Below are 26,893 nucleotides of genomic sequence, written 5' to 3' on the forward strand. Positions count from 1 at the left end.
TTTGCTGCTTCTCCATAAGACATTTACAACAGTTTTTAACTAGTAGATTAATCTTCCTTCTATTATTTTTGAAGTTTATACTAGATCTTCTAGCATTACATAGAAAAAAGAAATCACAGATTATACAATGTTATTTCATATTTCTGAACAAGTAGATTAAACAGCAATTCAGTCTTCTCTCCTATGGGTTGTATTATGAAAAACTTATCTGAATATGTGAGAACTTATTATCTGAATATTCAAGAGTGGAGTCACAGAATAATTAGTGACAACTTCTGAAAGGTTTTTGTTTTATACAGAAAGGTCACCCTGCTAAAATTAGCAGTTGTCTTAAAATAAGGAATGGTGGGAAGAAGGCAGTGGCAGAGCTGCTAGTGAAATAAGCACAATATTATCTGCTTCAGTGGACTGCATTTCATTACCAACAAAGAAGGTTTAGAGCAGAATAGAGCACTAAAGACACTCTCTATCTTGCCAACCCTGGAGACTGCAGATACACTAGCTTCCTGAACTCTTGAGAACATCAGGCCTACAGGTGTTCTGCAGGTATTAGTCAGAGGTGTTTTCCTACAGAAAAGGAAATCCAAGGCCATCTAAAATACTTGTCTCAAATTTACCATGTCAGCATCTAACTTCATGCCTAGAAAGGTGAAATGAGCCAAGATACCACTTAAAGTTGGGACAACATCTGAACTACCATTTAGAAAAACTATAAAAATGTGATGGAGGCCACAGAACAGAAGTACTTACATGAACAACTGTCTGATAAAACAAACAAAAACCCCACATATACCAGAACCATAAACAAAACAGGCAAGAAGCATGGGAAAACCAAGAATACTAAAGGGACTCCAAGGTCAATGTGTACTTGGTAGGCAATGAAAGCTGCTGCACATGTGGGCTCACGAACATAATTATTAAAAACCACTAAAAAGGAGATGGATACAGTGCATTCATGAGCAACACTTTCAGGAAAATACAACTCTTCTCCTCTAAAATTATGTTTATCTCAAGAATACTGATCCAGTTGACCATTCCCAATGTGGTAATGTAATGCATACTTATTATCATAAGCAAATGCTGTAACCTGCAAAAGATAAAATCACAGTTATTTATAAATTAATTATTGAATAATGTTCCAAAGGCTATTAATTTTTATGATATGAATTTCTATGGTGGAAGAAACAGCAATTGAGAAAGCAGTAAGTAAAAGAACAACCTGTAACTAAAAATGCAAGTATCATCTGAAGTGGAACCTCCATCTAAAAAAAAAAAAAAATAAACAAAACCAACCCCCCAAAAAACCCCCACCAAACCACACATTTACCAGTTTTTCAAATTTTCCTGTTATCTCCTTAAGTACTCTGGAAGACTATTTAGCTTAAAAAGTCACATTCACCATAACAAATCTTCAGGCAATTTCCAAATGCTGTCAGATGCCTTGTCTTGATGGAAGACAAAGCATCTTTCACCCTGCTTGCTCTTGTACAGGGATTACAAACAGGGAATGAGGATTAACACAGTTCTAACAGTCAGGAGAAGGTTTATACAGTTGTCAGCTAACCAAAACATAGAATTAATCCACTCATTCTGCGGGCATGCTATCTCTATAAAATGGAGACATCTCACCACCTCTCACCTTAAATGACTAAAATGCATAAATGCTTTCAAATTACTTCTACCCTTAAGCATGTTCTGGGGGTGTTTCCCAACTGTATGTATGTGTAATGTTTGCATGCACCTATATTGCAGTCTGACATTTTCAGGAGCTTTATTATTAAAATAAGTTACCCTATAATTCAGAAAATTAAAGCGTTACTGTTATTTTTAACATTCTATCCAACTAGATTTAGTCACAAGAAATGTTCCACATAAATAGAAAGAAGCAAAGCAGTTGTCCTGGTTTTGGCTGGGACAGAGTTTATCTTCCTCCCAGTAGCTGCTGTGTTTTGGATTTAGTATGAGAAGAATGTTGATAACACCGATGTTTTCAGCTGTTGCTATAAAATCAAGGACTTCTTCCAGTTTCTCATACTCAGTTAATTAGCAGGTGTGGAGCTGGGAGGGAGCACAGCCAGACAGATAGCCAAGCTGGCCCATGGAAATATTCCATATCATAGACATCATGCTCAGTTTGTAAATGGGGGTTGGCCGGGGGGCAGGAATTGAGCAGCGCTTTCTCTCTTGTGAGAGTTTGAATCCTCTCTTGCCCAGGAGTCTAAACTTTTTCTGGAATTGCATGACTTCAGGGTTCTGCAGTTGCTGCTCAGGGACTGGCTGTGAATCTGTCATCAGGTGGTTAGAAAAATTGTATTGTATATAGTTTGTTCTGCATATTCATTTTAGCATTATTAGTATTATTGTTGGTATTAGTATTTTTCCTTCGTTGTCTTACTAAACTGTCTTTATCTCAACCCACGAGTATCCCCCTTTGTCCATTTCTCCTCTCCATTCTGCTGGGGGAGAGGGGAAGGGTGAGCGAGTGGCTGTCTGGTGCTTAGTTGCCAGCTGCTGGGTTAAACGATGAGAGCAGTAAAACAATTTCTTTCCATCTAGTCCTTTAGGGCATTGTTACAAAACTATGTCACATCTGCAAATTTCATTCTACAATTCTGGTACAGAAAAAAATACTACACATAATCAGGAGTGAAAAGTGTGAGCTAAAGGTGAGAACACAATGATTTTACTATAACTAAGAGCACTTTATAAACCTGACTTTCAGATTGGGACATGTTTGCTTTATTATTAGGTCTGATGCTTTGCTTCAGTTCTGCTTCTCTTCTGTTCAGTTCAATCCTTTACCGAATCAAGCATTTTATTTACATATAATTTTATGTAAAATATCTAATCAATATGCCTTGTGTGAAGCTAAAGGAAGGTTAAATTGCAATACATCTTGTAGTCAACACAACATAAAACGCAAACGATAAATTTCCCTGTGTGTCACCTGTCACAGATCTGGCTAAACCATCAATGGAAGGTACTTGGGGTACCTATAAAGCTGATCTCTTTGTTCAAAATAACATTATTCTCTCCAAAGTTATGGCACTAGCTCACTGGACACTCTTCTCTTGACTCTTGAATTCAAACTCCCAAGAAACATCCACTCCAAGTCACAGCAATCCTCGTGAAGACAAAAGTTCAAATCCGAGCAGAATGCCATGGTCTGCTCCAGCTTCCTCCTGTGCCAGCCACAAATCCACTATCCACTCATTAGGCATAGGTTGCTCTAAAAGCATGTGTAGGCAAGGATTTGCTGAAGATGAGGTTCTGGTTCTGAGACTGGATATGCATCCCCAGCAGCTTTTCAGCTCAATCGAACGCAGAGCAATCTCTTTGAACTAATCTAAAACGTATGTTTAAGATTCTTTTATTTTCACATACCCATCTTAAAACCTAGTAATTCTGTTTACATTTGTACGGTCTAAAGTAAAAAAAATACTGTGAACAAACTGACTTAGCTAAGAAAAAGAGGCATTTCATTTCACAGCTCAAGAGGAGTTATTACTCCCATTGTATGAATTGCTTTTCAGTGCAGGAACATCATTCTGATGCAAAACAATGCTAATCCACAGACAAAGAATATAAAGACACCTCCAAAAAAGGGAGCCCCCCCAAATATTTGTCAAAGACAACCCAATGAATATTTAAGAAATTAGAAGTTGGACATTGCTGTTAAAAATAAGGGATTTTTTTTTTTTCGTTAAAATGAGAGGAAGTATCGTGTGTTTTTAAAGCAAAAGAATCAGACTGATCTGGGCATACAGATCTTGATCCATCCTGTCTGCAGGCCAAAGCAAGAGGCACTATAAAGAAAACTCTGCCCACAAAGCCTGGAAGATCAAACAGCAACATGAAATTAGAGGACTGTGAAAAACAGTTGGAAGGATTGTCCACTGTATCTTCTGAAGTAATATCTAAATACCCAGGGCTTTCATACAAGGGTACGCATCAGGCACCATCTTATGGATCCTGTTCAAAAGAAGAGGAGTCTATCAGGAAGCCTCTCAACAGTAATAAGGATTCCCAGTTAAACGAAGGTCTTTCTCAGCTAGGCCAAGGAAAGTTATTCTGAAGAGATATAATGTTTCTCTAGAGATTTAATAATACATGTATCCTCTAGCAATTAAGTACAGTAACAAAAAAAAAATGCTTTTCCAACAGAAATGGTCACACAAAGACATCTTACTTTAAATGCAGCATAGAAGTGGAATACCTCACCTATCACCAAAATAACAGGTATGTCAGGATGGGGCCTTCAAAGGACAGATTTTCTTCATGTTCACAGGCTGATAAAGATGTCTCCAAGAATGATTTCGCTCAACTTGGATAGAACCATAGAATCATAGAAAGTTTTGGGTTGGAAGGGACCCCTAGAGGTCATCTAGTCCAACCCCCCTGCAGGGAGCAGGGACACCACTAACTAGATGAGGTTGCTCAGAGCCCTGTCCAACATGGTCTTGAATGTTTCCAGGGATGGGGCCTCCACTACCTCTCTGGGCAACCCGTTCCAGTGTTTCACAACCCTCATTGTAAAGAATTTCTTCCTTATATCTAGCCTAAACCTACCCTGTTTTAGTTTAAAACCATTACCCCTCGTCCTGTCACTGCTGTCTCTACTAAAAAGATTGTCCCCATCTTTCCTATAGGCTCCCTTTAAATACTGAAAGGCTGCTATCAGGTCTCCCCGCAGCCTTCTCTTCTCCAGGCTGAACAAGCCCAACTCTCTCAGCCTGTCCTCATAGGAGAGGTGCCCCAGCCCTCGGATCATTTTTGTAGCCCTCCTTTGGACCCGCTCCAACAGTTCCATGTCCTTCTTGTGCTGAGGGCTCCAGAGCTGAACGCAGTACTCCAGATGAGGTCTCACCAGAGCAGAGTAGAGGGGCAGAATCACCTCTCTCGACCTGCTGGCCACGCTTCTCTTGATGCAGCCCAGGACACGGTTGGCCCTCTGGGCTGCCAGCGCACATTGCCGGCTCATGTCCAGCCTTTCGTCTATCAGTACCCCCAAGTCCCTCTCAGCAGGGCTGCTCTCGATCCTTTCATCCCCCAGCCTGTATTGATAGCGGGGATTACCCCGACCCAGCTGTAGGACCTTGCACTTGGCCTTGTTGAACCTCATGAGGTTCACACAGGCCCACCTCTCCAGTTTGTCCAGGTCCCTCTGGATGGCATCCCATCCTTCTGGTGTCTCAACCGTACCACTCAGCTTGGTGTCATCTGCAAACTTGCTGAGGGTACACTCGATGTCGCTTGTCCATGTCATTGATGAATATATTGAACAGCACCGGTCCCAGTACGGACCCCTGAGGGACTCCACTCGTCACTGGTCTCCATCTGGACATTAAGCCGTTGACCACTACTCTTTGGCTGCGACCATCCAACTAATTCCTTATCCACTGAAGGGTCCACCCATCAAATCCATGGCTCTCCAATTTAGAGAGAAGGATGTTGTGGGGGACCGTGTCAAAGGCTTTACAAAAATCCAGATAGATGACATCCATAGGTTTTCCCTTGTCCACCCTTGTTGTTACACCATCATAGAAAGCCACTAGGTTGGTGAGGCAGGACTTGCCCTTGGTGAAGCCATGCTGGCTGTCTCGAATCACCTCCCTGGCCTCCATGTGCCTTAGCATAGCTTCTAGGAGGATCTGTTCCATGATCTTCCCAGGCAGAGAGGTAAGGCTGACAGGTCGGTAGTTCCCAGGGTCTCCCTTTCTACCCTTTTTGAAAAGAGGCACAATGTTTCCCTTTTTCAAGTCACTGGGGACTTCCCCTGACTGCCATGACTTTTCAAATATCATGGAGAGTGGCTTGGCAACTACATCAGCCAGTTCCCTCACGACTCTGGGATGCATCTCATCAGGTCCCATGGACTTCTGTACATTTAGGTTAGTAGGATATCACCTACTAATGAATATCAGAGTCTGTCCTCTTTCCAACAGCAATGCTGACATCACTTCTGCCATTTTCACAACAGAAATTGAAGCAGAAAGACAAAAATTTGAAATGAAAGTAAAGGTGGCCAACACCAAAAATGTTTCAGGGATTTCTTATCAGATGGTACACACATCAGAATTCTTTGCAGTTTCTATCTTTCAGCATACGTGACTGACAGGTATCATAAACCCGGCTTAAGAAATTATTCATATCTTTTGCTACCAAGACCTAAGGCAATTCTTGGCTGATTCTGACCTTTCTTGTGCAAAGCAAGCACTGCATTTTGAAAGTCTATTAGTATCATAATCACTAAAACAGCAATACAAATAATTATGTTGGTTATTTCTTGTAGAAATGAAAGTCTTTTGTAGCCACTGGAGCTAATCAGAACAATCCGCGCCCTAATGCAAGTAATTCATAGGTACCTATAACATTCTGCAAGGTGCTTCACTGACTCAGCAAGGGAAATTAATACCTCACCAGATGGCACTCACACCAGAATCTCATTGTGTACAAAATTTTGACTATATGCATTTTGAAGATCACATTCAATAGCATCTAGGTTAAACATTCACCTGAATTAATAAGATGGCCAGGGAACTTTCACACTTTGCCACATAAGTTCAAGGAATATTATAACTTCATTTTTCTTTTCAAGTTATTTCAAGTTCTCAGTAACTTTTTCTACTGTGTGAAAGTACCAAAAGCAACAGATTATTCCAAGTCAAATAAATATATTGTGAATAAACAAATTTCATTGATAATACTACAACACCATTATAATTCTTAACATATCTTATGAAAACCAAATTTTAAATTGCACATGACTGATCCTTAGCAGTCCAGATTAGGCAACTTTGCCACTTTTATGAGTAATAAATTATTCTTCTTTTAAAGTCCTTGATGCTAGACAAAGGTAATGTCCTAAATCACAAATATAACTCTGTGATACAATAATATTTTGAAAAGCTGGGTAAACTACATTTTGAAGTAAAAAAAACCCGTTGAGATATTATAAAATGTAAACCTAAATTCTTGGGGTTTTTTAGCTTTATGTTAATGTCAGCTTAAACTTAAAAATCCCAAAATTGTAGATGACATAAAACTAGAAATAACTTTTTATAATTTTTATTGGTTTAGGAGGTTTTATAATTACTTCAGGTTTTGTTTCAAGTGATGTATGTTTTTTAAAAAGCCTACAGTGCTTGTGTTATTAATTATAGTAAAATCTAAACTCATTTTTCAATATGTCAGACAGAACTAGTATGCTGTGTTTTTCAATCTAAAACACTGAGAGGGGGAAAAAAATAAATCAACTCTCAGTAATTTAACTTTTAAACCTGAAGTTTATTTTACATCTTAACTGAAACTTTAAATTTTGCATCAAAAAACCCAAACATTTGACTTCAGAGAAACCCATCAGAAGAATTATTTTATGCAAATATGCTAAGCTACTGCCTATCACTACCATAACAACATTGTAAATGCAATAATAAGTTAACTTCATAACGCTGTTAAAAAATCAGCCAGGAACATAATCTACTTTCCTACCTATATCAACAGCATGACTAACAAATTAAAGCGTCGAAAATGTAGGTAAGCAGAAACATAACTGGTTTTACTGCAATTTGGAAAAGCGAAATTATCAGGACAAACCTCAAAATTTCTGCATAAAATCCTTTGAAATTTTTAATAATCAAACATTATTAAGCCTCTGGCTGTCCTTGAGCCTCATGTTGCCACATCAGTTCTGAGAAAAAGAGTCAACTACCAAATCAAGAAAAGCATTTTCTACAGTACCATGATGTTTTCTCATTTAAGTATTGACCTGATCTGACCTTGCCTGTGAGTACTGACAGAATCAGATCAGAAGGTGATGTGACTGCTGCTTATGAAAAGCACGATGCATGAAGGTAAGCTTGTAACCCTGTAGCTACTTGCTGTGTAGATCTCCTTTAGTCAACTTCTAGCATGTTTTAGATGTTCAGTTCTGGCTGGCTATTTTTTGTATTTCTATTCATGTAGTTTTAATCAGGAAAAATAAAGTTTTCAGTGGTACGCAGGCATATTAAACACAACAGGCATACTCTAGTCCCATTTGAAAACTGAATCCAGGGAACATTTTATTCTGTATTCCTGAAATATTTTCACTTCATCAAACCAAATGCAAGCAAAAGATATTTTAAAAAGATGACACAAAGGTCTCCGTAAAAAAACTTGCAATGAAGACTCCACAATAAATCCCTCAAAGAACATCTTCCAGCCTGGTACAACACGTGTTCCTGAACAGCTCTAGAACTACTCAGAAAACTTGGTTTTTCTCAAGGAAAAAGATCATTCTCTCTCTCCCTCTGATCTGTTAAGTTATAAACACAAATCTTCTCTCCAGACTTTCACACATTTGACAATTTGAGATCACTTAACATGAAAAGCTGGACAGACCTTAACTGGGACTTGGTCATTGCAAGCCATGGCATAAAATGAAGCGGGCAGCAGAGTAATTACCTCACTCCTTGTCCTAACAATTACTTCTGCAGTAAGAAATGCCACTTTGACTGACAGATAGTCAAAAGATACTTGAGCTGGAGGCTCATAGGAGGACTGATTAGTTTAATTATGTCATAATTTAGGTCCCATTTAGGCCCCGTGAGTTGTTTAATGGAGGGAGATAAACTGATTATACCCTTAAAGAACATCTGTAGATGCCAAAGTGAGAGTAGATGGATTTACCTTCAGGATAAACAAAAACAAACATGCCACCATATAAGCCTAAGAAGAAGCTAAGGAGAAGACTTAATTTTTAAGTTGCAAATCTAAACTTTCTAGGGTAAAAAGACAACCAGTCCCTCAAAATACTGTATTCAGAAAAGGAAAATGCCTTGTTTACAAAGAAGCACATTAGCTTGGTAAATTAATCGATTCAAGTGATTTGGATTGCTGTAATAAATCTCTTGGAATGGTACACAGTACTTGACTTCAGCATTACATTGCTTTCATCCTGTGAAGCAAGAACGCAGTTTCCTCACCAACTGCGACAAAGGAGAACGAACCGAAGTTGTCACATTTGACTAGGGATGCACAAGCACACACTCCAAAGCTTGCTCTTCTTTGCAGAGAGCAAACTATTAAAGCTAATAGTTTTTACTGTAAACATTCCATTGCGTATCAAAAAAACCCACAATCTATTCTCATTGTCTAATTTTCTTCAAGAAAAAATAATTTAAAAAATAATTTCCTTAACTACTGACTTACACTGAACTATTTTTATTTGAATGTGCATGTGGGAAAGATCCTGAATGGATGTTTCTAGTCAAAATCCTGAAGCTTTGGAACTGAACTTCCAGTTCTGGAATCCCCCACTGTTTAGCTGGGGTTACAAATTTGATTTTTGGTTGGAAAGTCACTTGACCCATCACTGGGCACCACTGAAAAGAGCCTGGCTCCATCTTCTTTACATTTTGTCTTCAGGTATTTATATACATTGAGAAAATCGCCTCTGAGCATTCTCTTCTCTAGGCTAAATGGTCCCAGCTCTCTCAGTGTTTCCTCAGGAGAGATGGTCCAGTTCCTTCATCAACTTTGTGGCACTTCTACTCTCTCCAGCAGCATCATGTCTCTCTTGTACTGGCGAGCCCAGAACTGGACACAGTACTCCAGCTGTGGCCTCACCAGTGCTGAGTAGAGAGGAAGGATGCCTACCAAAGACTTTCTTTGGGACTTAAGGACAAAGACTGATTTCCAAGACCGTCCCTAATAATTCAGAATAAATGCACCTTGTAGGTTTCCTAAATATTATACAAGCAACATTTTGAAGTGTTTCTAGGCATGACCCATGTCAAATTTGAGGCATAACTGTAAGATGGATTTTACTCCTGTTTTCCTCCAGTAAAGTTACTAGAGGATCCAAAGGGGGGGGTGACTGGCCTTCTTCAGAGGCTATGATTGTTGAAATAATTTGGGAGATTACCCTTCTGCAAATAAATAAACAACAGAGTTCTCTTCTAGAAAGAAAGATCTGGACTGTATAGAATTCAAGGGCATACAAAGAATTCCTCATCAGAACATGCTGAAGCTTTTTTTTCCTCTATCACATTAGTAATTCAAAAGACAGAAGAGGTTGCACACGTAATCGATCATTAAGAAATTTATCCTCGTGTGGCAGCTGTGGTATTCATTTGGTTACAGTCCCTGGAATCTGAAATACACAACTAATTGTGAAATTCCGTGTGAAAGTTCACAGATCTGCTGCCAAACCAACTGACAGAATTCTATCTGATGAAATTTTGTAGCTGTACATACTACCTATCGCTTAACATTTGTGCTTGATTGTCACCTGGAATTAGGTCAGAGACATACACCATTTACTCCAGACAAGAACAAGACGATAAACTTGACAGCAGACACCCTAACTTTCAACTACTTGAATTATTTGTTGGTGTTTTTGAGAACTAGGATGGATCTTCAGGTGTCAGTCTACTGGAGGAATAGAAAAGATGAAAATAAAATAATATCCCTCTACATTGTTGTGAAACCTTATGTTTGGCTCTTCTTCTGAGAAAAGATAGTCTCTTCTTTCACAGGGTTTTCTCATGACATGGGTATCATGAAAAAGGAACAAAGGAGAGGCAGAATGATACAATGAGGTGGCAGAAATACACAGCATCTTTACAGAAGTCATCCAACAACTAGTCATCCAAAGTCATAACAAAAAGAGAGGATGAGGAAAAGACTAGAGTCATCATTCAAGCCTAAGATGTGACTAATCACCACACTACTAGAATTTCTCTTTGCAAACCACAGCTGACAGCCACATAGAGGAAGCCTGGACCTGCCTCCCGGAGAGCATCATCTAGCAACAGTCTTAGAAAAGCAGCTGACAGAGCTCAACAACTTCTTAGGTGCTGACAGTTAGACTAACACCGAGAGTGCAACAATAGGTAGAAAAATCTCCTTCAAACAGAGCTGGTGGACAGCACTAACACCAGGAAGCAGACATGATTTTAGCGATTCTGATTTTCACTAGAACCTCAGTAATGTCGACACTAGAGAGAATTGGTTTATTTTGCCTTGGAATACAGGAGCAACATCACAGAATCTCAGGCAGGACAAATTCTGAGCTATAAAAAGATGACAGCCTTAAAGTGACCAGAAAGAACGTAGTTCAGAGCGGCCAGAGTTTTGCCTGCTTCTTTTTGTTCCTTGGGAAGCAAAGTCCAAGATGAATCCTACAGAGTTCACAGCAACAAATAAGAACAGCTGTCTTCACAAAAGCTGTGTTTTAGACAACAAACTACTCTGCTGAAATTAGGCAAACCCTATCTCTGTCAGAATACAAAGAAATGCTTGTAGAACAGCACTATTATTTGTCAGCTAACTCACCTGATGGATATTACAAAGGTAGAAGAGGGATAACAAATCTTCCTAATTTATCTCCCTTTGACAGAGACACATAGTTCCTCTTCTTTCTTTGACCAGCATGGTTGTGCAGTTGTTTTGCGTCAGCATAGAGATAATGGTGTACAAGGACAGACTTACGAATGAGTGCTCAAGTTTGAACTGAAGAGCAGACATCACAGAAAGCAAAATACACATTTTTGCCGAGAGTACTAAAGGTCTCAAAAAGATACACTGGTTTGACCTTAGGTTTTGCTTTTCAATAGCATCATCAATGCCAGGTAAAAAGTTGATTCCCAGTAAAAATCCAGCACTCTGAAGCTCATAAAAAACTTGGTCACAGCACTAGTGGGGGGGGGAAGAAAGAAAAAAGGAAAAAATGCATCAAAAGGAAAAATTATTCTAAAAGTCTCCTTGGAGCATGTCAGCATAGAGAGGAGTCCTGGAAACATCAAAGGCTTTTGCCAGCAGACAGCCATTTAAAAAGGTGGATGAGTTCAGGGTTTCCAATTCTCTCACCTTCCATCAGAGAAAGAAAAGTACATAAACATGCTTCAGCTAGCTCAGACAAATAAAGAGCCTCAACATGAGCATCAGTTTCCAGTATGACAAGTTAATACTCTGAGGGTGCGTCTTCTGAAATCTTTCCACAGATCAGGATTAAATATGATCCCCCTAAGGTCTCTCAGACAGGGGGGGGACAGTCTACACTAAATAACCCATGCTCCTCTTATGAAGAGCGAACAAAGGAAAGATCTAATCCGAAGACATCAAAACATTGTTTCTTCCTCCTCTACCGTAAAGCAAACCAATCTACGCCTCACAAGCTAGTTTAGCGATTTATGAAATCCAACAGAACACGCAGTTTAAATCATTAACTTTGCAGGAATAATTGCCATGTTCATTCAAAATTACTATCTCCTACATACACACAGCTCAAGCTGGACAGAGGATCTTATCTTCTGCAAACACAGCAGATGTCCAAGTTATGCTGCCGGCAATGGATAGCACTATCAAAGCAAGTTATCTGAGATTTCACGTACAAGATTTACCTCCTTATTTACTCCCAAAAACACAAGGAAAAAACTCAAGTTACCAGCATTCCCAAAAGCTGTAAATTTCCAAAGCACTTCTGCATCTAAGTGACATGTTCCACAAGTGTCCACACACACTCAGGACCTCAACATTAAAAATGTGCAGATGCATGAGAAATGGCGAGAAATAAGATCGAAAACGTGTCACACACTGTCCTCCTGAATAGTGGGTTGATTTCTGGAAAGTAATTCTCAGACAAGATAAAAAACAAAAGATAAAAAAGAAAAGCTCACCAGAAAGCAAGCGAAGTGCTTTCACAGACAGACTGGAGCTGAATGAATGAGATTGTTCAATTCAAAAATCAGACTAACAAAACAGGCCCCAAGTGATCCTCATCACCCTCTGCTATTCCAAAAGACTGTTCCTTAGAACTAAGGGGCAAAACACTGAAACAGAGCTCTCATATTTTCAGCACACAGTTAACTGAGGCTGAGGGGGTTGGGGGGTGGACGCTGTGATTAAAATTGAGATTTTACATTTATACTGGAAAGAAACGATGTTAAAACATCCAATCATACCAAAAATCTTACAGCAGGTTTATAGGGTTTTGTTAAATAAAAGGAGGTAAAACTTAACAGCAGAAGACAAACTAACTGCTAATGCTAGAAAGAAATTTTCCAAAGGAAAATATCCTCTAGCTGTCATTTAATCGAATACTATTTTCTATTATTAAAGAACTGGTCTCTGACTTAAGAATTGCAATTCCTCTCTTCTTGACTAATGCTTGAAATTAGAATGTCATCCAAAGCATGCTAATGATATAAAAGTTCTCATAACAAAGAGCACTAACAATATAACGATGTAGCACACAATATATACTGCTTAGTCTTTGTAGCTATGGAGCTATGCTCATGGAAGTTCCATTCTTCAAATATACGAGATTTGTGAAAGCAAGTCTGATGTCTGAAAAAGAGATCCCATGCTTGTAAAGAGACACTCAATCCTCCCATTGCTTTTGCTAAAACATCACAAACGCCTCAGCATTCAGATGGTACTTGCTGAGTCTATTAAAACACAAAACATATTAATTTATTTGCAATAGACAGTTGAGTTCGTTACCTTCAGAGAGAAAAATCTATTAACACTGATTACTGTATTATATAATCCATTTTTTGCACCTGTTTTCTGGTACTTTAAAAATCCATTTTTTTAATACTTGACCTTCCTACTACTACTGCTTCAAATATAGAGAACTAACATGTCCAAGTATCCAAGTTTAGTCAGGAAAAGGATGGGATGATGACATTTAAATGGTACCACGTTGCTTTTAGAAAAAGCAGCAAGTGAAACACGGATCACCGCAAGTCTTGTCTTACTATTGCAAACAGCCATGCTGCTTTTAAATTGAGCATTCTTCTTCAAGATTACCAACATTTATGCAGAGCTTTTGCATTTACAAAGCATGGAAAATTCTAATTGCATAAAACTGTCATGCTTTAAACATATTTCAAATTTTATTTTCTCAACATCAGTACAATGCAAAGCAGGAGAAACTCCAGTATGCCAGGTCATGGTACCATACAAATCAAAGTACATCCCCATACAAATCAGATAAACTCATTATAGTCTTTTTCTCTGGTTTGCTGACTTTTGACAGGTTTTTTTGTTTTAGTACTCTTCTGAAAAACAAGGTCTGTCACATTTTGACCAAATGTAGCACATTGTACCAAAACTGAGAGAGAGCAAGAAACTGTTACCAAAGGAAAACATAAACAATTTCCCCAGTTGTAGCACAAACTACATAATTCTTCTACTGTTACCAAGTCCTACTGAAACGAACGGTGTCATTTGGAAGCACTCATGAATACATGGTATTAAATGTGTAAAATTACATTACGGCAACCTTGGACCTTAGATTAAAACAAGTAATGAACCATTGCTTCCTTAGCACAATGGGAAGTTGCGGATCTGGATTTCCCGCGACACCTCACATCAGAGATGGCTAGCAGTTCTTCAGAAACACTTTTTCCTGAATTAAAATGAGAATGTTAAAGCATTAAATGATGCAAGTAACAGTGATTCAAACTTCTGATTCAACACCCCTAGTACAACAGTCTGTAATGGTACATTGTCTCCCTAACTTTTTCTTCACATTTTTAAGACCAAGGAGAAATCTACTATAGATGTGACAACCTTCTAAGGGACATTCACAGCCATACTTCAAAGCTACTTAAATTTCTTCAAGAAGAAGATTTAAACAAACTAAAAATAAGTGGCCATTACAACCAAGTTTTCTAGTGTGTCCAAAAGCTTAAACGAAAGACATTGCATCTACTCTGCTCTCCGCAGGCAATACCTGTTACTCCTGTGAGTAACACATGCAGGAGGTACGCCCTGGAGCACCAAGCATCATTAAAACAAATTTTTTGCTGTCAATTACCTACCAATTGGCTACCACTAGCTCTTACTCCAACAGGAAGAGCAGAGGAAAACAGAAATGAAAATCCATCCGCAATGACACCTACTGGAAGGGAAAGGATTGATGACTCAGGCTCGCATCTGCCCGTCATACTCCTCGAATTCTCTCACCCATCTCGCAACACCACCAGGCTTACAAAAGCATCCTTAGAGTGAAAACGCATTTAAGCAATGCCACCCGCATATTGCTTCCGCAACATCGCGGGGGTTTCTGTTGTTTGCTTTATTTCTTCCCACGAACTTCAGCACCTGGTAACACTCACTGCCAAGCGAACTACCGAGCTACGGGAGAAGCCTCAGTTTTGCCAGAAAGGTTGATCTTTTAGGATCACCCTCGAAGTTGCAGGAGTTACAGGCAGGCCACCAATGTCCCGCGCGATCGCCGCCTTCCGCCCGCCAGCCGCAGCCTGACCTCCCCCGCAGCCCGGGCGCGGCGGGGCACGCACCGGATTACTCCGTCCCCTCCCGCCGGCCCGCGGGCACCCGGCGCTGACCCTCAGCTGCCGGGCCGGGCCCCCCGGCGCACAAGTTTTGGCACCGGTGGGGGGGCGCAGGCCACACGGCCCGTTAAAGCCGGCAGCCAAAAGGCATCTCCAGGCGGTTCCTACCCACGGCGAATCCCGGACAGGGGGGGAAGGGGGGGGGGGGGGGGGGCGCTGACTGTCCTTGGTCTATGTGGATCTGCTCCCCGCGTCCCCACCGCGCAGGCGGAAGCCCGCGCCCCGCTCCGGGGTTGGGGGAGCGGGCGGGGGACGAGTCGGGCTGCGGGGCCGGGGCGCCCGGGGCCCGCGGCGGGATGCGGCCCGGCGGCGGTACCTGATGATGTCGTCCTGGTGCCCCAGGTAGAATTTCTGCCGGTGCTCCCGGGGGCTGTAGACCACGCCGACCCCCGCCACGAAGTAGACGATCTCCTTGGCCGCCGTGTAGTAGAGGTTGTTGCGGCACTGGTGACCCCGGTAACCGTAGACCCACTCCAGCCGCAGGTGGCAGCTCGGCGCGCTCCGGTCAGCCATGTCCCCCCGCCCCCGCCAGCCGGGTACGGCTCCCTCCAGCTGGAGATCCCCGCGGGAAGGGGGGCGACGCGTCGGCCGCCCCCTCCACTCGGCTTGGTGTCCGCCGCACTAATCCCTGCCCGCCGACATGAACGCCCGCCGCCGCCGCTCGTCCGCCGCCGCCTCACAGAGGGCGCCGCCGACCGAGCCCGCCCCGCCGCCTGGCGCCGCCAGACATGGCTGCACTGAGACACCGCCCGGGACGCGGAGCGAGGGCGCGGCGCCGCTCCGGCCCCCCCCGCCCCGCGCCCCGGCCTGCGCCTGCGCCGAGGGCAGCGCCGGCGGGCGGCGGGAAGGGCGCGCGCCGCGCGTGAGGGGAGATGGCGGCGCGGGGAGCGGGCGGGAGGCAACGGCCTTCGCCGTCGCGCCTTCTTGGCTTTGGGGGGGGGAGAGCCTTTTTTTTTTTTTTTTTTTTCTCCTCCCTTTTTAAGCGTGGCTGTGTCTTCTTCCCCAAGCTCCACAGTTTTATATTCTGTGCCTCTCCGGGGAATACACCGGTTCCTTGCCTGTCCGTCGACTCTCAGCCGCCGGGGCTGGACAAGTCCCTCCTCAGCCGTGTGTGGAAACCACCCGTGCCCCGCTCCCGCCGAGGGCCCAGCGGCACGCCAGCTCATTTCATCCAAGGAGAAAATGTCAGCCGTAATTTTTAATGACCGATATTTAATCGCACCGCCTGCCTCCTACACCACACACAAGTCACTTCCCCATCCACGTGTTGGTTTCCCCATGACACAACTTGTCATCCCTAGATCTCAGAGCGTTTTACACGGAAAAGTCACCATTTTCTGACCTCCCAGATGGGCAAGCGACTTCTCCGTGCTGCATGAGGCAGCAGGGCAGGGGAATCTCCCCACCCAATTTTGGTCAGGATAAGATGCTCCTGCCCAGCTTTGTCACGCTACAGAGTACCCAGCTGGCTACGTGAACCTACGTTACACAATCACGCAAATAGTTTTGCACTATAAACTTGAATACCTGTTCTAAAAGCTCCTGGATAACTAGCCTGGTTTGATAATTGAAAATCAATCATTTTCCTATAACTTTCAGCACAGATTTGGCTTTCCCAAGCGTATGTATGTTGTCAGGATTTATTTTGAAATCTCCATTTCTTTAACTTCTATTTCTCTTCTACTATTTCATTAGTCATATTGACATTTCTTCCACAAAACATCTACTTCTAACTAGTTACTCGATGTTGGAGACATTTTTCCGTGCTACTCTATTTACATTTTAATTAATGGGAGTTTTTCCTCTTAAATCTTTCTTGAGTAAACTTAACATTATTCCTTTCATTGTGTTAGAAAAATTCTTCTGTAAAAACATGCATTTAAGCATTCTAGTCAATTAGCTTTATATTAACATATTTTCAGTCTAGAACATCGAGAGGCAGTATTTTTCTCAAACTCTGATAATGAGGATTTTCATGACACCAGGATCAGATGCAGCTTCCAGTCCCACACATTTACGGAAAACAACACAAGGCACGTGACAGAATTCTGCAGGGAGATTCATGCAGCCTGAAACTTGACTTTAATATACAGCCAAGGAAACTTCCCCTTCCCTGAAAAATTTAAGTTTTTTGAAAGAAAGAAAGAAAGAAAGAAAAGGGCTTTTATCCCAAATCAGGACAAAAAGTCATATATATTCACCAACAGATAACCAATGTTACTTCCACAAAAATCATAAGCAGTCTTTTTCCCTTCTATTTGCTTCCTGAACAGCCAGAGCACCTTGGAACTTGGGTAGCCACAGTTTCTCAGGAGTCCCCAAGATGGGAGACTAGCCAGGGAAACAGACTGGAAAATTCCCAACTAGCTCGTCTTAGAAGTACAAAATGTATTTTTCTTTCTAATCTGCTGCTACCCCTGCATGGCTGGTCTGTTGCTATCCCAGCTCTTTTCATGGGAAAGGTGGTTACAGAAGAAGTACTTAGTCTCCTTCCAGAAACAATATGGAAAGGAAATGAACACCGGCTTCCTTCTGAAAAATGGAAAGCAAAAAAAATTGTCATTTCTGCATTGCTTCCCCTTGAATTCCACAGAATGTTTTGAACATCGATATACATTTAATCAAACTACTAGTAAGACTTTGTGCAGTTCCATAAAGTTACAAATACACTGAGGCTGAAAATAAGATCACAACTGCAAGACTGTTCCCTTCATAAGCTGAAGCTTATGAGAAAGTGGGTTCAAAAAACACTGAATGTACATGATGACTGAAATAAGTTGTTTCAAGCTTTTTAAATGTTAATTGGATTGATTGTCAGCAGATACAGGCATTTGATACATATTTGACTTCTGCTGTTGTAAAAGCTCATTTGAAAGTGGGAGTGTTTCTGTGGTATAAATTAAGAACATGTTAATTTTCTCTTTACTGCACATTTATTGCATATTTAAACACAAATGTAGAAAAATGCATAACTATGGTGTCCCTACTTTCTTCTACTCTATATAAGCATATACTTTTGTTGGATTATTACTTAAATTCTGGCCCTCCTGAGATCAATACTAATGTGTGGTATTAACTTCAATGGAGTTAAAATTTTAACCTTGTGGTCTTATTCACAACTCGGAAATCTGAACAAGAGAGTATTTGGTTAGTGAAAGTGAACAGGCCATTTTCAGCCACATGTTCCAAAACCACTGTTACTAAAACTGAAAAGAGAAAACATCAGGCAGGAAGACACTTTAGTATGTAATGACTTTGGCTCGAACTGGAAGCTGCAGATCGTCTTTTCTGTAACGAACGGGAGAACCTAAAACTGTAGTCAGAAGACCTACGTATATACAATGGGAGGAGGATGGGAAGAGCTACATGTCACACACCACACAAACAGCCGCTATTTCCTTCTGATTGCTCCGGAATTAACTATCGTCTGTAAGATGAGGAAATGCCTGAGAGAAAATTCCAAGAAGAAAACTATTCATTATTGTAGCTCGCTCACCTTATGCCTACGCATAAGGGGTGCAAGTGAAATTTTACACACTCAGCATCTATTTTTGCCAGGAATAGGAAGCAGCGTAGTATCACAGCCTCTTCCTCAACCCTTACTCTGCCTCGCGTTCCCACTCAGCAAGGACATACGTCATTCCTTTGGCCTCCACCAGCCTGGACCTCTCCACCAGCACCGTCCGTCATCCCTTCAGGAGCCCGCAGGACCACGACGTCCCCCTGACAGCGCTGTATTCCTGCATACGTTGCATAGGTAGCGCAGGACTCTGACGCCAGTCACTCCCCGCTCTTCTCGTTGTTTCCACAGGCTGGGCTCCTGCCCGAGCTCCTCTCGCAGGCCGCGACCCCCGGGCAGCCCTCGGGCCAGCGCTGGGCGGGGCGGGCGCGGCGCGGCCGGCGCTGTCCGCAGTGCTGATCCCGGCAGGCTGGGTCCGCCAGGCCAGGCGGTAGGCGCAGGGAGAGGAGAGGCACGTTTCATCACACCTGTTTTGCCTCAGCTGCCTATGATGGGTTTTATATCTTTCCTATGAGGTCAGATACATCACTGCAAATTACGTCTCACTAGTATACAGTGACACAAGTACTGACACAATCACTTCTCTAGAGAAAATCAAATCAGTGGTATTTTAATGTCTCACAACATGTACTTATAAGAAGACGTACTTCCTAGCATATTGTAAATATATTTACAATGTATCTCATGTTCCGCTAAATGGAACAAGGCTTAAAGAAGTGATTTCTTAAACAAATGCTCTTGGAACAGCTAATTCCAGAGCACACAAGATGAGGGATTATTCTCTGTTAAGTCCTAAGTAACACAGAGTAGCTGGTTCAAGTAGTAATTATATAATATATGAAACAGATCAGCAACAGCGACAGCATTAATTTCAACATCCTTGGGGATAAAAAGGTCTCAGTCTATTATGGGAATACAATGTCTGAAAATAATATTTTGCAAAACTAAGAAACCTATTTAAGAGAGAAAGTAATGAGAATTACCTGCTACCATTTAATAGCACTGAGGTAAACACTAAGGATCACAAAGGCCTGTTTACTGCTGGATAAAAATAAGTCAAGGAAAAAAGACAGCATCGCAAACTCAAACACTATTTGAGTTAATTCTCTTTCAGAAAATGGAAAATTTAATGAGACATTTTTATACCATATCAGACAACATATAAGATGCAAGATATATTATAAAAGATATAAGACTAAGATATATTATTTAATTAACAATAGGGAGATAATTTTTTTAAAAGTAATATGAGAAGTAGGAAGCCTTGAAAATAATCAGTAGGTCTACTGCATCATCAAGAAGTAAAGGAACCAATTAAGCTTAAGAAAATGGCACAGAAAAATAGTTATTGATTTCTTTGTATCTCTCCTCAACACAGAAGAGTCTGGGAAATACAAGACAGGACCACATACAAGGTATGGTCACAGAAGGAGATATCTTTATAACAAGGTGCTGGCAAGTGATGAACTAAAGAGTAACAAGTCACGAGTGCATTATACTGCACCTCCAAAAATTCTGACAATTTCAAAATGTTGCTGACAGAGCTGACATGCTCTGGACAGGAAAATGCAATTGCTCTTTAAAATCATGTTGAAGCATCATCCAATACTGTAACCATTTTAAAAACAAGTTCTGTTATATTTGGTAACTACAAATCCATATAATTATTTTTGGTACTGACTGATAAACTAGATACAATGGTTGAAATTAAAATCAAAGTTATATGTATATGAAATTAAATATTACAGACATTAATTTGTCCTGCTTCTGCAAGACAAATTAACACCTTGATAATCATAAGAATTGTATTAATTTGGTAAACATTCATTCTGGGTCCTGGAAGAAACAGGCACCCTATTGAAAAGACAATGAACAAGTAATTTTCACAATGCAGACAGCAACCAGGGCTGCAATAGGTTTATTCACGGAAATTTGATTTAGAAATGTCCTCACATAATGGTTTTCTAACACAGCGCTGGTAAAAGGATGGACAAGGTATAAACATTATTGAAATTCAATTAATCCATCATTAGTATTAAAAGCAACAACTTCTTCTGGACATTCTAACGCAGAAATAAATCTGTTTAGGACAGGAAGTGATGCAATTACATCAGCAAACAATACCAGCTGAAACTGCAGAGGGAACACAATTACTGGAAACTGTATACTGGCTTCCTTAGCTGTGACATTTTTACCAAAGATCTTGTTTTAGGGTCTCTCCTATAATCCAAAGTTCAAATCCTCTCTTTTGAAACTGAGAGAAGAATATCTACCATGATTTCAATGGCAAAAATCTCAGTCTAAGAATTTCCATCACAGCACATATTTGTTTCCCAAATAAATGCAAAAGAACTTCTACATTTAGTTCCAGATTTGAAGTTGGTGTAGTAAAATGATGTTTAATATTAGCCTCAGAAGTTAGGCACTAACATTTGTATTCTTTCTAACACAAACTTTAAAAATTGGCCTTAAAATCTGTGTTCGCACATGAGAATAGTTCACTAAAAAAATTTCTTTTTAGTCTATAAACAATGAAAAAACTAGTGTGTTTCAGACTGCCAACAATCTGACATCAGAATGCATCTTGAAGCCACTCAATGGAGTACTCAGTTTCTTTCAGCAATGACATTGTGTTTACACAACATGGCTCCAGTCACTACAAGCACACTTGGATCTCAACAGCTTTTTTCAGCTTCCATTTTATGCACAATTACATGTGTACTGAAGTCATTCATCTAGGTGGTTTGAAGAACTTGTATCAAGCACCAGCACTTGACGTAACATATGACAACTTAAACAGGCTTAAATGAGGTGCATAAAGAGAGGCTGACTAAATCCCAATGCATTTTCTATCAAGACCTACGATGAAAATCTGATCCTGAACTCTCAGAATCAATTGATTTCAACTGCTGACTAAATTAAATACAGAACAGAATTTATTTTAAATTCTACTTATGTGTTATAAATTCTACTTATATCTCTGGCTCCACCGTATGATATGATCAAAACCAATATGAAGCAACACTTTGTTTGCATGCAGTGGTAATTTCTCTACCTGTTTATGATTTTTTCTTTACCACTAGGACAGTGTAGGATGATCAACCCCAAAGCGCATTTTTAATATTTTGGGGGGGGGGGGGGGGGGGACACGAATTAACATTTCAGCTGGCTGACGCTAATTATTAGATTAAAAATTGTCAGGTCAAGATGATATGTTTTTACACAGTAGTTGACAAGGTTTTCAAAATATAATGCACAGTACTGACTTTGCAAAAGCTCTCAAAAAGCTTAGCTGTCAAAAGGAATCATGAAAGAGCTTAGCTGTAAGTCACTACATAATATCAACATTCATTAATGCAGGTTTGTCAAATATGACATCATTTACCGTGATAACATAAATATTCAGAAGAACTGAAGGAAATAAAACATTTAAACATTAAAAAAGTTGCAGTAATAATACTGCAAAAACTCTTATAATGCTGAGAAACTTAAAAAATAGCATAGCACTATTACTCCAGCAATGGAATGCAAACCTTGAATTAATTAATTTCGTTGTATGACTCCATACTATCAGATTTGACTAAGCACTTGAACAGATTAGTTAAGGACTGGAATAGGTGGCCCAACTGCCCATCTTCAGAGATTCTCTCATCGCAGCTGGACAAGGCCCTGAGCAACCTCATCCAACTTCGAAGTCAAACCTGGTTTGAGCGGGAGGTTGAATTAGACAGCCTCCAAAGATCCCTTACACCTTAAATCATTCTCTGATTTACACACTCGGTTCTGAGGCCAGTTCCCTACAGTCATGCTGCACTTAGGTCAGTCTACCGACTGAAGTAAAGTAAGCCTACTTTAAGGACAGCAAATACTTCATTTTAAGTGATTCCAATTGTAAAAGAAAATATGGGCAAGAGACTGCTACATGATATATCTTTTTGGTGTAACTCACTGTACACAAGCCTCTATAAAATAGCCACTCCTCACAGTAGGAAAATAGATCTTTTCCCCATATTTTTTCTCTAAAAAATGACAAATTAATAACAAAGCAGACTAACACTTCTAAAAAGAAGAAAGTAGATTTGTAGAGGACATACATAATATTTTTGTGGGAACTAACAGGCATGTAACAAATGATGATTCTGGAATGGCTTTGTAATGAATACAGTAGACCGAGTACCAGGAGATCTGTATTCTCTTTCCACCGCTTTCATTCATATATACATATATACATATATACATATATACATATATACATATATACACATGTGTGTGTGTGTGTGTGTGTGTGTATAGATAGAGATGAGCAACCCATCAAGCTTTTCAAATATGACTGTTAACTTAGCATTATTACCAGGGCTCCTACTTCAGTATTTAGGATCCACTGCAAATAAAGTGTACTAGTCTAGCTGCTCTAAACTTCAAAAGAAAGAAAAAGAGTCAAGCCCGGTTTTTTTAAGCTGAGCATCCAGTCATTAGTGGAACCTTTGCAACTTTTTGCAACCTGTCTTTAAATGGAAATAACATACCAGCCTTTTTCATAGGCCACTGTTTTTTTTTTTATAGCTGCATTGATTCCTGCTGGTGTCATGAACACCAAACTATATTCAGCACAGAATCAAACAAGAAATAGTTCCTCGTATGAAACACTAAAGATGAAAAGGAAGGTAACAATCTCACTACAAAAACATCCTGTTCATCCTGTACACTGAGGGAGGTGTGGATCTGATCACAAAGATTGTACTCAGTCCATGTGTAAATAAAACAGGACAGACCTAAAGTCATATGAAAGTTAATGTCTTGGGACCTGAACAGTATTGCCACCTGAGTTCTGTTATCAGCTGCTGGATGATCCCTTTTCCGCTAGACCATGGTAGCCACGGTTAGTATATCATGTATGATCAGCAAGAAGCAGCAGTATTCTTATTTACGATAGCAATAGTTGCTATTGATGCATATTGTTGTCTTGGCTGGTCACATAATGAAACCTGCAGCTATTGCTACAAATTATTTTTCCTGATGCTGAATCTAAGCCTCAGCACAAAACTGCTCTTAATGCAATTTCATTTGCATGACCTCTCCTAATTTTCTGCAGTCAGTAAGAAATGAGTTCTACAAGCAAATATTATGTGAACGCAACTTCAGCTGGCAGGGTCTTTGCTGAAAAAAGCATGGAAAGAGGGAACTTTCTCTTTGTGCTCTTCTGCCACAACTATGTGCCTTCCCAAAAAGCAGGCACTTGGCATGGCCTGATTCTGTACTTCTGTTCGGGTTCATTCAAAGTACACAAAACAAAACTCGCTCTACATTCTGCTGCTCTCAATTCTCCCAATATCAAATGTATCTGAATCATTAGAATGAACCCTTTTTGCATGTCACCTTTCCTGATGCCAGCTCTTGTTCAAAGGCAAGCCAGACGTCTCTAGCTGAGGTAATCTGCAGGTAGGCATGTGGTAACATTAATGTTCATTTTCAAGCCCTTGTTAATTGTATTGAGCAGCAAATTACATTTGTCTTCTGTATTCTTAAATCTTGAGAGAGACCAGTAACTGACAGTAGCAGTAGCCTGCTTCTGAATGACTTAGCTAGTGAGGGATACAGGACGTTTCTCCACAGCGTTGCATAAGAAATTTTAAGATACCAACACAATTTTGGGAACTACTTTTAGGTTCCATTCCTGGCTTTATCATAAGAATGTGAGTTCATGATGAGAGCTAAGGCTTGAGAATTAGCATTCCTAGTTCCAGAAACAAGCGTGATTGCTTGGTGCACAGAAGATCCCCATGGGAGTCTTACAGATAAAGGCAAAGTCAGCCTATAGCATCTGTGTTTTTAAAATGAAAGGGGTCTTAGATAGGGTCTTAGATTATTGGTGGGTCCTGTCCTACTCTCGTCTTCCATATGCACTTTGTAAGAAGCTAATTCATGTATCTCATACTCATAATTAAAATGTTAAGAGCCTGATGCAGAAGAGCCATAAGTACATTTTGAAAATGCAAAGCATTTTAGGCATACCAGTAGTTTATTCTGGAGGAGTACGTAAAGGAAAAAAACATTAACTACATCTGTCCTTTCAGAGCCAGTATTCAGATTCAGTATCAGTTTAAAGTGCCCTTGTCAGCAGAAAGAAAAAAAATGTATTAAAAGGTCAAAATGTGAAGCAGATTTAAATCTGTAAGCAACACTTAATCTAAACAAATAACTGAACAATTGAAACACAACTGAAATCCAGTACACAGATATAGATGTCCACAAAACCTTCATTTTATAAAAAGCAGTAATACAAACCCATGTGTTTTATGAAGATAAATAATAATTGATTCCTGATACTCAGTAGAGCACCTTGATATTTTAATTTAGAAATAATTACAATAAAAGCCTATAATTGTAGCCTGTCTCAGGGACATCTAGCTTTCAAATGAAGAATAAACCATAGACAGAAGAGGAATTAAACTGTCCCTTACTTCTGATTCATGAATTTTCTGTTCTTGCTTCAAATAATTGAAGGCAAAGTTCAAAATACCCATGAGACTGATATCATCACAATACTCCAGCTGTAAATAAAGCAGCACCACTGAATTTCCTGTCCTTTCACAGAAGATGAGACTAGTCTCTCAAAACATACTAGCTAAGGTCAGGTCACTTCTAATACAATGAACGTGCATGCTTCTATAAGACAAACACATGACTTTAATAAATCCTGGTGATTTCTATAGTTATATCACATACCTATCATTGACCCAAGAAAGCACTGACACTATGAACAGTGGGATTCATTATAGTTGTAGGATATTTGAGTATCATGACCAAATTAAGCACTTCTACTTAAAGTAATGGAAGGGACTAACCACTAGACTAGAAAACTTTTGAAAAAAGAATGCAGACAAGCCTATATTGCACTCAAGCCAAGCAGCTTCCACCTTGCGTAATATCCCACATAAACACTACTTGTAACATTTCACACAATGAAACCCATCTTGCACCTCGAACATCTCTCCCAGGATGTCACTGTTACTAAATTACGATTTATTTTCTATCAATGATAAACAGAAAATTGATAAATTGTTCTTCTCCCACAAATCAAGTACATCTGAGGTGTAATTCCCCAAATTTATTTTGTCCCGCTTTCTACAGAATGAATTTTCCTCATTTTGGGAGACAGTGGGTGAAAGAAGCAGATAGCTCTAGCAAGCTACTCAGTGTCCTAGCCCTGAGCTGTGGGAAAGAAACTATGCAGTTTCCACACACATTCAAAATTATTCTTTCTCTGCACACTACACACAAGTATGCCAGAAGTGATAATTCCTGAATTATAATATGGAGATTCAAGCACTACTAATTTTACTGAAAACAACCACTAATTTCCCATAAGCCACTAAATCTTGTGATAGATAACACTTCCAGCTCTCAAATGGGGTGTCAGATATATATTTGAGTAAATGAGATCACAAAGGAAATGCTCCAGAGGTGAAAACAACTCTTTAATATCTTGCAGATATTAATGCCAGAGCCTGAAAGATACTGTGTTCTCGCTTTTGTGAAGGAGAGCCAGCACATTCAGTCTCCCAGGCTGTACAAGTGAGAGTTACTTCATGCACTGCACCTGTGCGAGAAAACTCCTGAGAAGCCAAACAGGCTCTCCAGGCTTCTGTCAGCCTATTGATGAATACAATTTGATGGCAGAGTCATTTTATTTACAGGCCAGTTGTGTAGCGTGTCTACATACAGGGGTCACAGGACACTCATTTTCTGCCCAGTTGTTTGAATTCTTTTTAGATCCAGCATATACAGCTTAAATGACTTGGATTAACTTGCAAGTCACCAGTGGCTCACTTCATGCCTAGAAAGGCATACGTACAAAGCACTAGCGTACAGAGTTGCAAGCACATGAAGCCCTGAGAGCAAAAAGCTTTGATGTAGAAAACTTGTGCAGAGTCAAATTTCCACTGACCTTTGGCTCAGACTCACCCAGCTCAACTTCGAGATAGAGAATGGCTTTAGAAAAATAGGTATGTGGTACACTGCACAA

The 26,893-nt window shown here is 40.3% G+C and overlaps 1 protein-coding gene across 8 annotated transcripts in view; it reads right to left on the minus strand.

The window, feature by feature from the left end:
* Positions 1-16,043, minus strand: part of EML5 (EMAP like 5) — a 119,587-nt gene extending 103,544 nt beyond the window's left edge. For all 8 annotated transcript variants that reach the window (XR_012764518.1, XM_075426051.1, XM_075426049.1 and 5 more), the window contains exon 1: positions 15,664-16,043. Coding sequence is in view for 7 of the 8 variants with exons in the window: in XM_075426051.1 (XP_075282166.1) it covers positions 15,664-15,860 (197 nt within the window). In the remaining variant the exon portion in view is untranslated. The remainder of the gene's footprint in view (positions 1-15,663) is intronic.
* Positions 16,044-26,893: the final 10,850 nt, after the last annotated feature.

Source organism: Opisthocomus hoazin, chromosome 7 (genome assembly GCF_030867145.1).
Source record: "Opisthocomus hoazin isolate bOpiHoa1 chromosome 7, bOpiHoa1.hap1, whole genome shotgun sequence".
In the NCBI taxonomy this organism is placed as follows: Eukaryota; Metazoa; Chordata; class Aves; order Opisthocomiformes; family Opisthocomidae; genus Opisthocomus; species Opisthocomus hoazin.